The following is a 14,367-nucleotide window of genomic DNA, read 5'->3' on the forward strand; positions in this document are numbered from 1 at the left end:
TAAAATTCTTTTAAAACCTAAAGATGGGTTATTTTTATTACTTCAGGGGCTGTAGTTTATTAATCATGGTTAAAGAGCCTCTTTCCAGGTAATATAAACAAAAGAACAAAACTTACCTGTAAGTTTTTCCAGGTGGTCTTTCATTCTGAGTAGCTTCTCTCTAGCCAGTCCCCCTCCTTTCCAGTTTGGTATTCAATATGACAGACTTAAAGCCAAAGAATTTCTAGTGCAGGTACTGATAGACACTTAAACTACAGCAGCAAACTAGATGCTGGGGGGAAAAAATCTGGTTTATATATAAACATTTATTGCCATTTTATTGGGGGAGTTTTCAGGTATGTACATAGGCTAGATGTTTTCTCTGTAGAAAGATGCTGTTGCCATTTGTTTGTTGCAGATGGAGCAATGCAACTTTCATTAGCCATATCTACATTTCTAATTTTTGTACTGTACTTTTGCCCTTCCTATTGAAGGCCAGGAAATGTGTCCAGCACAAATTTGGGGGTGGGGGAATGTAGAGTCAGGGGGTACATAACAGATAGGAAGAATGGAAAGGGCTAATTGAGATATGGCAGATGTATCAGATCAACACACATGTTTCTGCCTTAAAGGGAGCCTTTATTCAACATGGTGACTTTTAAAAACCTAATGAAGCACAATCTCATGAGCAGGCTGAACTGCAAGTCATGACTCCTGTAAAAATCAAGTGGTACAATTGTTTACACACACAGTTTCTGAATAAATCTTTTTTTTACAAAAAAAAATCTTGGTCTTGCTAATAGTACATCAAAATTACTATATCGGACAGTTGCAATAAATTATCATTTTCATTTATTTACAAGAGCAAAGTAGTCAAAGGGAAGTGCACTTTTCCTTGCCTTGGGGAAACCTTTCTCTTACATTAGAAATAAGTATTGTATATACATTTTAAATTCATGTTTTTCAGAAGTGAGAGGTGCAAGTTTATTCCTGACCAACCAGATTACAATCTGAAGAGTGCTTTTTAATTGGGTCAGTGAGACTGAGTAACTTGCCGTCTGCCAGTTCTCCTGCATAGTCTGCCCTACAACCTCTACCTCCCCCCCCCTTCCCACACACCTCTTTTTCCTCTTTAGTCAGGCTTTCAAAAGGAGGGGAGGGATCAAAACTAGCAAGAGGAGAGCTGTGGAATGTAAGCATAGAAATTGCCCTTAGAACAAATGTACAAGCTTCTTCCTGTTAGCCTGATGGGACAATTTAACCTCTAGAACACTTCCTTTTGTGATAACTATAGGGGCACATTGCCAGTTATGTCCCTGTTGAAGGGCAAGGGACAAAACTTGCTTTTAACACAGTGTGTGTTGCAGAAACCTAAGTGCAGCAGTTCATACCAGACACTTACCTTGCCGATCAACCTTCTCACCTACAGTTTGCAGGCCTTTAAATTTAAGCAAGGAGAGCGTGGTTTGGCTACATGTAAGAATGGAGATTTTTGCCTTGAATAGTGCATTTCATTTCTTAGCTACAGCCTCTGTTTTTTCCTTGTGGGCATCGCCACCAGGATTTGGCAGGTGCCTGCTTAGAGAAACAGAATTGAAGATTGAAACAGCGCGCGCAGGTTTTTGTCTGTACCTTTGCTGCTTCAGCCATGGTCCATACTTTATAATCCTCTTTGGTGTACTTAGAAATTAGAAGAACCAAAGGCTACCATTGTGCAAATACTTTAAAAGGGCAAGTAGCATTGGAGTCCCCTGCTTCTGCTTAAAAACAAACAACAACCAAGAAAATCCTCCTTAAGGCACAAATACAGTCTTAGAAGCTTCAGGTTTTTCCCTTTGAGGCACTGGATGGAAGTTATTTAGGATGGCGCACCAGATCTTTCTGAAGAGAACTTTTTGTCAGTGACATCCACAAGCTCTTACCACCATGTTCCTGTATTTTTTCAAAATAACGTTGGAATTGTCATCAAAGTAGAGAACTGATATTGCGTTCAGCTTCGTAGGGGCACAACATGGCTTAGGAACGTTCTCTGGATTCATTAGGTGAACCTGTTTTAAGTAAATTAACAAACATATTTGTAACTTCAGCCCAACTTGTTAATCTATCACATTTCTGAGCCTGACTCCAAGCAGCTTGGGGCAGTGTCTAGCTCTTTTTTATCTCCATGGCCAACTCTGTGCCCTAAAGATTAGACTTCTCAATGTATTGTTCAATTACCGTATTTTTCGCTCTATAGGATGCACTTTTAGCCCTCCAAAAATTAAGGGGAAATGTGTGTGCGTCCTATGGAGCGAATGCAGGCTCCTTGGCTTCAGCGATAGCAACGCGAAGCCTCTGAAGCGCAGAGGAAGCGCTCCCTCCGCGCTCCGGAGGCTTTGCATTGCTTTTGCTGAAGCCTGGAGAGCGAGAGGGGTCGGTGCGCACCGACCCCTCTCGCTCTCCAGGCTTCAGGGATAGCTGCCTGAAGCCTTTGGAGCATAGCGCGAGTTCCCACTGCGCTCCGGAGGCTTCAGGTTCCTTTTGCTGAAGTCAGGAGAGCAAGACTCTCCTGGCTTCAGCAGAGAGGGAGAGCTGCGCAGCGCCCCTTCAGCCAAGCGGGAGGTAAAATGGAAGGGGCTCCGTTTCTCCTGCCGCTTCGCTGAAGGGGCGCTGAGCAGAGAGGGGGAGATTTTTTTCCCCTTGTTCTCCCCCTCCTAAAACAAGGTGCGTCCTATGGTTGGGTGTGTCCTATAGAGTGAAAAATACGGTAATCCTCCTTATCCCTTTGTCTCATGGTAGATTTCCACTGATGCCAATGGCAACTCTCCTGCAACCTAAGGAAGGTTAAGCAGTTTTTCTTGGCATTGTGGTAGGGCAAGGAAATATTAAATCCCCCCACATGCAACATGATCCTAGTTGCCGCCTACCTGTTAGAGATAAATATTTATTGGGACTTGGAAGTGGCATTTTTAAGCATCAAAGGTGTACTGTGCCCATAAGCTGCATGAAGGCAGTATTTTGAAAAGTGAAATTACGTTGTATGTCAATGGTCTCTTTAAAAACTCTGCTTCCTCTCACCAGCATGAGAATCCCAGATCAAAATCCAACTCAGTTAGCCAAGTGTATTAGACTAAAGCAGCTGCTCTCAGCTCATTAAAGGAAAGGTTGGATAGAAAAGGTAATGGGGCTAATTTCTAATCCTGGAGTTGCTTTCCTCTCCCATCCTGCAAGTGCAATCCCTTGGCCATCCTCATTTACCCAAGACTCAACCACAAATGCTGGATGAATTGCTCACCCCCACAACCCAGTCTTACATTTTGCCACCAATATGAAAGAGACAAATTGGAGCCTCTTCACTCCCCCAAACCACGTTAGTGGGGGGTGGGGAGGAAACCAGGCAGGGTGAACTGTTTTACAGCATCTGTGAGCTAAGCCATGGCCTCTACTTACCAAAGTCTGCACAATGGCATGGTTGGTGGCGTTCATATGAGCATTGAGTGGGAAAGAACATTCTCCATCGCAGTAGTTTGCCGGATAGCCCTTGGGTGCAATTATCCAGTCCTTTATAAGAATAATATTACATCTATGAAGCATAACTATTGCAAATGCATACAGGTTGGTCCCTCCCAGTGTCAGACTACAGAATACTTGTTAGAAGAGTCTTACCACTTCCTTATACACAAGCTTCTTATGTCCTGGCTTCAGTATTCAAGTATTGGCTGTAGGTACAGAGTATTATAAATCTCTATGGAGCATGCTTCAATGCCCTGTTTAATTCTCTCTACACCCTCCTACACATATGTTCGTATCTGGCAGCTCCTTTCCCATGTGTAGAGAGCTTTGCATGCCAAAAGCAGACATAAACCAGAACATATTCTTAAAATGCTTACCTGACGACATTATTTTTATAATCAAAGTGTATGGTTACTGTAGCTAGTTAATACACATTAAACCATGGTTGTGGTGGGTTATACACTTGGTTTAGCTCATGATGCAACACATTATGCTTCAACCCCTTTTTTAAAGGTGTTTCAGGGCGTGGGCAATCTGGGTTGCACAAAATTGTGTGCAAATCTACTGACGCTTCCAAGTGTTTTAAAGAGTTGGAACCATTTAACATGTGAAACCAGTAACAGTCAACCACTGGTTGATACTAGCATGTAAAAAAACCCCTGCATTTTTAGCAAGAACCATGCAGCACTTATAAGCTGTGTTCAAAAAAGTCTTATGACTGGACTAGCCAACACACATTGTGTTAAACATTATACCATAATTATGTACATTAGAAGACACATGGGTGCAATAGAGCAAAGAGGATAGAAGAAAGAGTTCTCATTCTCCATGACTGCTATAGTGATTTTGACTGCTAAACCAGCAACATAAGCCACATAAATAGAAACATTTTTTTAAAAAAGGTAGTTTAAAATGGTGGAAGCCAGCTTTAGTGACAATTGTGTGAAGCTTAAAAACACTGATGGTGAGCCTATGGAATTGTGCTCTACATACTAAAATGTGGTTATCTACTTAAAGCCGAATACAAAATAAACATCTGAAAGAAAAGGTAACTCAATGAAAGTAGACCTTCACCCAACTTTCTTCCAAGCTATGCTAACACAGAACTCAGTCTGGGGGGGGGGGGAATCTACTTTTGTGTTCCGAGCATTGTTTTCAGAGCATGTTTATGGACATAGAAACACCACATACCTGCCATCCCAAGTCTTGGAAGCTAACATAAAGTTCATGCTTTCTGCAAGCTGTTTTTAGGTCACTGCTGTTGTAATCTACGAGGAAGTATATGGGGGGGGGGGAGGATATATTTGAAACAACAAATTAAAAACCATATCACCATAATGTGGCAGAGACATTTTGTGGCTTTAAAGCCTAATGCAGATCCAAAGGAAATTCTCTCTCGCTTATCAAACTGCTATTTGAAATTAAAAGAACACGCACAAGGTTTTTGCCAGCACCAACCTGGCCACAGAGGTTTACATCATATAGGGTGCAGTGCGTCAGTTATCACAACCTAAGTTGTGATAGTGCCAGCATCCTCATTACTACTAGTCGGATGCTTACAAAATTTTGATGCAGCCTCTTGACACCTGTAATCTGCAAGGCTGCAGATATAGAGGCCCTTTGTTAAGTGACTCAGTGCCACCAGACCGCAGAGAGGAGGACACGGGCAGCTTTCTAGATACCATCTTCCTATTGAAGTTGTTTGCAATTCCTCAGGGTCTCGAAGGAAACTTCTTTTTTTAAAAAAAAATCCAGTATTTACTTAAAGGGAAAAGTACAATGCTAAAAGCACATAAAGTGATCATAGAATCCAGCTGGGGCACATTGTTTTGGCATCCCTCTGCCTCAAAATAAATCTAACCTTGAAACCACAAGAGATTGGGAGTTGTTTTAAAAAGAGAACAGTGTAAGAGCTTGGGGAGTGTTTCTTTTTTTATAAAAAAATTAAATCTTAAGAATTACAATTTCAGATCTTGACTCTACTTGAATCACAAATTTAATCAACTTGGCAAAAGATGGTTAGCTAGTATAAGAATGCACTCCCCATCACTAGATGTTTTTAGACAAGCCGTTGGCTTTCAAATCAAGGCCACTTGTGCTTGACCAAAAGTGGAAAGCATTGTTAAATGCCTGCTTCTTGTACTTCCAGTCCAAGCTAGCAGCTGGAAAACAATCAGGAGAATCGTGTGGTGCAGTTTCAGGCCACATTTTACAGTTTTGGCCAACCTGGAGCCTTCCAGATGTTTTGGATAACAACTTCCACCATCCACACCCAACACTCGTCCATATTAAAACAACAACAAGGAAAACAACTTATATATATAAAAAAGCAGCAGTTAGGCATCAAGTTGTAGCAGAAAGAAAAATAAAGGCTGGAAATGAGCAAAAATTGGGTTGGTAACTATCAGTCTAGAAATCAGCATTTTTACATTTTGCACTGTTAAAGCACTGCAGACCCCTGTACTCAGCACTGGAATTCATTTGTGCAAAATACAGGATTGAGTACTGTATTGGTACCTAATAATTTGTATGTGGTTGGTCCTGAGCTAGTTTTTAACTTTAGTTTCAATGTCAGTTAATGGAAAAGTTTAAATTTGCATAGAAACTAAATATTTAAATTTTACACAAATATAAATAGGTGCCATTCCTCTCCCCACCCCAGCCCAAGATGTGGGGAGCACCTTGGAGCGAACGTCCCTCAAAACTTAACCACAAGAAAGGTTTGTTCTAATGTGAAATTTGGCATTTTTGTGGGCTGGACTGAAAATTTTTTAAAGCTTCTCTCCACTGAAAGTAGGTAAGCTATATTTATTGGCACTAATCCTTCCAAAACACATGAACAACTGCTAATGAGCCCATTCACCAGATTCCACAATGTAATTAATATCCAGGATACATCAACATTGTTTTGAAAGAGATCTCTACAACTCTCCTTTTCTCAGGGCTTTAGCAGGCGATTGTTTTGAAGGATACAGCTGTTGTAAACTGATTAACCCACTTAACATAAAAGGAGTCGGCTTAGGAGAGATAATGAAATGCCTTGCTTCAGTATACTCTCATATGCTGTACTTTGACAGTATACACAAAGAAGCAAGATGCATGCAACTTTAGACGCCTGTTCCTGCTGTTCCTTCTTTCCCAAGTTCTCTGGCCAATGGTGGAGAAAAACTTACGTCACTTTCAAATTCCTCTGATGAAAACCACAGAGGGCCGCTGAAGGTTTTGGAATGGGCACAAGGCCTTAATATCCTGAAATGTGTGATCGTACCATGGCATTATCAGTTCACCAGCAGTTTGCAGTTAACTCAAAAGGAATCTGTGCTGCCTCAGACATCATCAACACAAGATGTCAGTCAAGTTACAGTTCTGTCATAAAACCCTGGACTGATATACACGTTGACTGAACATCTTTTACACCAATGGTTTGAGAAAGGAGTAGGCTTCCATATTGAGCACGAATCTATTGCTATAGTTACTGAATAAGCAAACTGACCTGTGCTGTCAGATAACCGAAACAAAATAAAAAAATTCTTCCAGTAGCATCTTAGAGACGGACTAAGTTTGTTATTGGTATGAGCTTTCGTGTGCATGCACACTTCTTCAGATACCACTTTTTTTCTCAAAGCATTGGTGTAAAAGATGTTCAGTAAATGTGAATATCAGTCCAGAATTTTATGACAGAACTGAACTTGACTTCATACCACTTCATACCAATAACAAACGTAGTTGGTCTCTAAGGTGCTACTGGAAGGACTTTTTTTATTTTGTTTCAACTACGGCAGACCAACACGGCTACGTACCTGTTGTCAGATAACCAGTTGCAAAGGTATACCAAACAGCCGTTTATGTAGCATAAGCAGTTGAATCAAGGCCAATGCTTAAATAAGCCATTGCAGCAAAGGAAACTTAACTGTCTTAAAAGCAAAACAATTCACTGTTGTGTGTGTAGGAGTGGCACAGGGCTTTTTTGTTGTTGTTGCCTTAGACAAATTAAAATTCTGTGCCCGCTCTCAATGATCCACTGAGTAGTGTTAACAATAGCACAATAAATAACTGAGTAGGATGTTTTTACTGCCTGCCACTTCTTTATTTCCTCCCCGTTACAAATGAGTTGGAGCTCAACTGCTGTGACCTCAGCTAAAGGAAGCTCCTCTGACAGTGGGATAGGTTTAAACAAAGGCACTCCTAAGCCGTCCCTGGGTATCTCCTCTGAACAGTTCAGACAGCAACTCATTCTCTCTTCCCAAGACAATTGCATAAGTGAAGCAGGTTTGCACCCTGGACAAATCCTTAGTTTGCCACTTTAGGCCTGGACTTGTATACATGGCTTATTACTTACTTGTCAAGTGCAATAGCATTAAACAATCATTAAGGTAAAGGGGCCCCTGACCATTAGGTCCAGTCGTGACTGACTCTGGGGTTGCAGCGCTCATCTCGCTTTATTGGCTGAGGGAGCCGGCATACAGCTTCCGGGTCATGTGGCCAGCAGGACTAAGCCGCTTCTGGCGACCCAGAGCAGCACACGGAAAAGCCGTTTACCTTCCCACCGAGGCGGTACCTATTTATCTACTTGCACTTTGCTAGGTTGGCAGGGGCAGGGACCGAGCAACGGGCGCTCACCTCGTCACGAGGATTCGAACTGCCGACCTTCTGATCAGCAAGTCCTAGGCTCTGTGGTTTAACCCACAGCGCCACCCGCGTCCCTTAAACAATCATTACTAGGCAGGTAATTAAAATGTGCGTTTTTAAGGCATTTGTTTAGAAGGACAGTAAGTTCTGGACGTTAAGGACGAAAGAAAATGAGCTGACTGAAAGACATATTCAGCAATGCTTGGTTTGTTTTTTGTAGATCAGAGCAGATACTAAAATAATAATAACAACAAAAGCGATTAAGCAAACAATTTTTCAGTTTTTCACACGTTTCAGTTTTTTATCACAAGGCTGCAGGATAAGTTTGGTCAGCTACCTCACCCTGCCTAATGGTAGGGCTCCTCTATCAACTTTGCCTTGATAGAGCCATCATGATTTTGAGTGATGTCCCACTCTACACAAACTTGCAGAACAATGAGTTCCTGCTACCCAGGGAACAGATCCTCCCTTGGAGGGTCATCTAAACTTTTGTGACCATGAGAAAGAAAGAAAAAAGAAGAAGAAATGAAACACTCAAACGATGAGAGATGAATTCAAAGCAGCTTCTGAATGTAAAGTGCTTGGGAAATGAAAGCTACGAAATAGTATTTTTTCCCCTTTTCATTTTCACATAATCCAGGAGGCAATGAAAAGAGGTTACCTGTGATACTGGATACCCTGGAAACATCTTGAGGCTGAGTAGAGCGGTTTCGACTCTGTTCCCTCCGCCTGTTGGAGGCTGACCTAGCCGTCCGAACGTGAACCTCACTCACTTTGAAAAAAGCCACCATGAAAGGCTGTTTGTCATAAGGGCCATCCCGACCTATTAGTCCTGCTTCTCTAGGGTTTATACCGAGACCTATAAATTAAAAAAAAAAGTGGTGTGTCATATAAAGAGCACAGTGTTTCTGAATAGCTCTTTTGAGCAACGCAGCTGCTTTCCTACAACTAATGTTCTTCTGACCCCCCTCTTTAGTTTCCCCCTCTCTCCTCCTCCTCTATGGCTGATATCATAGGATACTCTCATTTTCAGTAAAAACTTCACAAGCTTCTTTAAGGCTCCAAAGGCCGCAAGTATACACAAGTGCTGTAAGAGGTACTTCACTCTGCTAATTTGCAAATTTAGGAGGAAATGAGTGGACAATATTAAGGAACAGGTCAGGGTTATGTGTACTCCGTATAAAAAATAATGACAACTCTGGGACCTGTGCAAAAATGGCAAATTAATCAAATTCAACAAAAAATATTTTATCTCACAGCTCTTCTTATCTCGTAGCGTTTATTCTGGAGGGTTTATTATTTTGAACCATCTGTTCTAATTGCTTTAGCAATGGGGATGAGTGATGATCCTTCTCCACTCTCCAATTACCGGGCTTCAGAAAGCAATTGTGAGCCAGACTGAGTATAAGGCAGCTTTGCATAGGAGCCAAATCCTAGGGGCTGAGGTCCCTTTGCACCCCTTAAGTAAAACATTTGAGCCCTCCCTCCCCCCCAGTTAATGGACAATGCCATTCAAATGGTGTGTGTGCTGTGTCTTGTGATTGATTATGTGGGGCAAGGTGTTATGTATTCAGTGGTCTGTGTTTGCCTGAGCTTGAGTCTGAACTAAGGATTCTGAGTTTCTATGTTCTGTTTCCATACATGGTGTTCAATCACAGAACATTTCAGGATTAGGGTCTCTGTCATTGGCCCTTGAACTCTGAGTCTTGATTCGCAGCTTGGAAGTTTAGACAGCCAATCACGGGGGGAGTGGGAGTGGCTCAAACTTCAGAAATGTATATAAGCAGTTTCTTTGCCCCCGTTTCCCAGTTATGTACCGTATTTTTTGCTCTATAAGACTCACTTTTTCCCTCCTAAAAAGTAAGGGGAAATGTGTGTGCGTCTTATGGAGTGAATGCAGGCTGTGCAGCTATCCCAGAAGCCAGAACAGCAAGAGGGATTACTGCTTTCACTGTGCAGCGATCCCTCTTGCTGTTCTGGCTTCTGAGATTCAGAATTATTTTTTTCTTGTTTTCCTTCTCCAAAAACTAGGTGCGTCTTGTGGTCTGGTGCGTCTTATAGAGCGAAAAATATGGTAGTTCAATAAAGGTTCTTGCTGTTATCGCTGTGTCTTGCCTCATGGCAATCCACCTACACTTCACAGGGCTTACCCGCCCCCCACTTCCAATATTTGATTCAAGTTGCTACCCTTGCAGCTTCATATGCTCTATTGAATTCCACCAGAAAGTGAAATATATTATGTCAAATTCTGGGGCTCCAAAGGCCCCAAATTATCTGTGGCATGTTGCAAAAGGGAAGCATGAGAGGAGAACTCCCCAAAATTTAGCACAAGTTCCTCTCCGTAGCTGCATCAGGAAAAGAGGTTGAAACACTGAGGAAATGTTATGCACTGAGGCATTTCATCAGCAGACAAGTAAACAGAAGGCCTCTTGGTCCAGTTGAAAGATACACAAAAATTGAGTTGAAATTGAGGAGTTCACATCACCCTCCCAGAAGACACTTCCACACAGAGACCTGTGGGTATTATTTATATTTAAGAAAAACCTTGCTGTAAGCACCTTCCCCAACCCCCCGCATCCAGAAGTCAGGCATTCCCAAAATTTCACAGCCACAGACATAGGGCATGCAGCCTAGAGAGAGCAGCTTTCCAATATGTGCAGTTGGATCCAGACCCCGACCATCACATCACAGCTGTGTGCTTGGCTACATTAGCCAGATCATCACATCACAGCTGAACACTATAAACAGAGCTTCCAATTAATGACTAGGACATTGGCCAGATGTTTAAAGTATGTTGGCCTGTTACCTACCGTCCCTGGTCACCACACTCATCTGGAGTCCCAAGTTATGCTGAGGGTTTATCACCCACATGTTGCTGGTGGCAGTGATGTCAAACTCCAGCCAGCCTTCTTCGGAGGCCCATACTGCTCTGGTGTCCAGCAAAAACAGATCTGAATCTCTGAAGAAGAAGAAAGGGGAGGGTGGGAGGGAGGGAGGAGAGGAGAGCATTTTACTATTATTCTGGTCCAAATTTCCCATTTGCTTTCACAGCTTCTTTGCTAGCAGGAGGCAATGTTAGAAACACTTCTCAGCTGTCACTATAAATTTAAACACAGCCTTAAATCCTGATTTTACATGCATTCAACTGTTCCCTGCACAATCATCATCATCATCATCATCATCATCATCATCATATTAATATGCCACCCATCAAAGGAAAGAAGTATCCAGTCTCTTCTTAATTCGTTTCCTCATTCTCTGATTTCCTCTATACCAGGCCATGGGCCTAATTGGGCCTGCCAGCCCTCTGAAGTTGTCCCACAAGGCTGTTTGGGGAAACCGTACACACCTGGCAAATCACCTGTTGTCATCAGATGCCAGGCATGGGACAGTTAAAAGGATCTCTTACCCCCAAACTAAGCACCACAGAGCTGTACTTTCCTGCTCTCTCCTACCAATACACCACCATACAAAACTCAGTGGGAACCACTGAGAACTGAACGATATGCAACACTTGCATATTCCAGCCTGTTGCTTGCTCTTCAGGAGTTTGAAATGTGTGTTTGCAGAGGGAAACATATTTGGAACTGAGGAGGTTATGATTTTTTTTTTACAAAGCATAGAAATGGCACATGGAAAAAGTGTTACGCTCACACACACAAGCAAATTCTCCTCGTCAGATCAAGGAACAATCACACTTTTGTTACGTATGCGTGTGTGTGTTTTGTTTTAGAAATGTGAAGCTAAGCCCTACAATGAAGACAATGACCCTAGTTTAAGAGCCACTCTGCAAAATGACGAAATGTTTATACAAAGGGGTGATAAGGGAGTCTCTGAATTGGAGGGAACATTTTTTCCTCATGGGAAGATAGAACTTGATAAAAACTTTTTTTTTTACCCAAAGTCATCGTTTCTACGTCCATTCACACAAGCATACAGCTTATCGGGAGCAATGTGTCAGTGGCCTGACACATCAATCTGCTGTTTGAGTCTGTTAGCCCAAATTCAGTGGACTTACATGATGGCATTGGGAAATCCTATACGTACAGGAATGCCACAACCTGTCCCACTAATATTTACGGTTTTCAAACACTAATTCGCACAAAATGTGTTGTTCCCTGTTCACTGGCTTACCACTAAAAGCCAGATGGATTAAATTAACATTTAAATCACCAATGGAGATGACTCATAGAAATCTTCACACAGCAAAGTCCGTTCTGCACTTTGAACCACCTTTCAGCAGCTCTGAATATTTAGACCTTAAGTTCGAAACTCCACCACTTTAGCCACAAGAGCAGCTGCTATGTATTTACAAAATGACTGAAAGCTCTGCCTTTTCAAGTCAGGTGCAGATACACAGTTTCCAAACTGATTTCCAAAAAAGCAAACAGGTCCCTGAGGGACTCGTGGTAAACTTTCTTAAGTACACGGACTCCTTCCCAATTCAGGTGTAAATACACACATTCTGCAAGCTGGTCCCCAAGCAGAAACACAACCCCCACCCCCGAGACCCACACCTGTTTGTTTGCAGTAGAATACAAACTAGAGGAGAAACCGGACCACACATACTCTAAAAACTATGCCGCTCTTTTCTGAAACAGCTGGCAGCATGCTGTGTTTTTCATGCCCGATTTCCCCTCCTCATGACGACCTGGCCTAACCTTTCTTCATCACCTGCAATACAGAAGAATTGTCCTCTTGCTAAGAAAGATCCATCCATTCATAGAACCTTGTCTTGGTTCCTCCTCAAAAAAATAATCCTAAGAACTGTAATTTTACCCCTCAAAGAGCTTCAATTTCCAGCACCCTTAAACCACAGTTCCCAGGATTCTTTGGGGGAAACCATCTAATTTAAACATAGTGTGTTGAGGAGACATGTTTAGATGGCAAACCGTAGAGTTGGAAGGGACCCCAAGGGTCATCGAGACCAACCCTCTGCAACGCAGGAGTCTTTGGCCCAACACGGGACTCAAATCCACAACCATGAGATTTGAGAGTCTTAAATCTGAGCCATCTCCATTCACAAAGAAACACAATTCAGATTTTGCTCGCCAGGAGCTGTTCGCAGCATATATGGGTTCACATCCCCTTCCCACGCAATCTTAGCCTAACCTACTTTACAGGCTTGTTGTAGCGATAAGAGTGTGTGACTGGCCCTCCCCGATTTATTACATTGGAGTAGAAGAGACATCTCATTAATGACTGGAGAAAGGCCAAAGAACGTTGGATATCTGCTTGGGAGGTTTCTGACGCAATATTAATTCAGCAAGGAGCCAGGAGTGAAACCGAAAGTAGACTGACCAGCTAGCTGAATCAAATTATATTGCTATGGGGGCGGGGGGTAAACCTCTAACATTTTACTCTTTGATAGGTGTACTTCCAGTTTACTTGGTAACCCCCCGCCGCCGCCGCCGCCGCCCACCTGGGAAAAGCTAATGTTTGAATAGCAGCTGGTTAAGGAACAACACTGGGCAGACGCCACAATTTGATTTTATCTGGACTATTTGTCGATATGGCAACTACCTGCAGTGGAAGTCTCCTGGACTGATTCAGCAGAAACACCCGTTTGTGAAAAGAGGATGTGAATTTACAGAGGGGAATCCTGGTCTACAGATTTGGACTATAAAGAAGAAGAGTAAATACATAAAATCCACACAGAAACATTTTATTTGGACTTAAACTCACTTGCAGAATGAATGCAGAGGCTGTTGAAAATAATGAAGGATTAACATCAGAATGTATTAAGGGAATTATTGTAATACTTCGAAATGCAGTAGAACTATGAGATTATTAGGATTCCCTCCGATCTCGAAGCATGGGAAGTCAGCTAAAAATAATAATTTATAATTAGGCATAATATTGGGGTTGTTTATTGGATAATTTGTATAATTTTGAATATATAATTTGGTTTGATTGGAAAATTTTAATGCACCTTGGGTTAAATACTTAACTCGTTCTGGGGGTCCATTCTTAACCTGAAACTGTTCTTAACCTGAAGCACCACTTTAGGTAATAGGGCCTCCCATTGCCGCAGCCACGCGATTTCTGTTCTCATCCTGAAGCAAAGTTCTTAACCCGAGGTACTATTTCTGGGTTAGCAGAGTCTATAACCTGAAGCGTATGTAACCTGAAGCGTATGTAACCCGAGGTACCACTGTAATATGAGTGTGTGACTAGCCCAATGTCATCTGCTGAGCTCCATGGTTGACTCAGGATGTGAACCAGATCTCTTCAGTTCTAGCCTGGGCATTTTAATGCTGCTATACT

General features: G+C 42.2%; 1 protein-coding gene across 1 annotated transcript in view; it reads right to left on the reverse strand.

Annotated features, from left to right (window-relative positions):
• Positions 1–597: 597 nt before the first annotated feature.
• Positions 598–14,367, reverse strand: part of BMP6 (bone morphogenetic protein 6) — an 88,935-nt gene continuing 75,165 nt past the window's right edge. The window contains exons 3-7 of the mRNA XM_053396936.1: positions 10,911–11,059; positions 8,762–8,959; positions 4,663–4,739; positions 3,409–3,519; positions 598–2,027 (exon numbers count right to left, since the gene is read on the reverse strand). Coding sequence (XP_053252911.1) covers positions 1,878–2,027; positions 3,409–3,519; positions 4,663–4,739; positions 8,762–8,959; positions 10,911–11,059 — 685 coding nt within the window. The 3' untranslated portion in view covers positions 598–1,877. The remainder of the gene's footprint in view (positions 2,028–3,408; positions 3,520–4,662; positions 4,740–8,761; positions 8,960–10,910; positions 11,060–14,367) is intronic.

The sequence above is a fragment of the Podarcis raffonei genome, chromosome 7, assembly GCF_027172205.1.
Source record: "Podarcis raffonei isolate rPodRaf1 chromosome 7, rPodRaf1.pri, whole genome shotgun sequence".
NCBI lineage: Eukaryota > Metazoa > Chordata > Lepidosauria > Squamata > Lacertidae > Podarcis > Podarcis raffonei.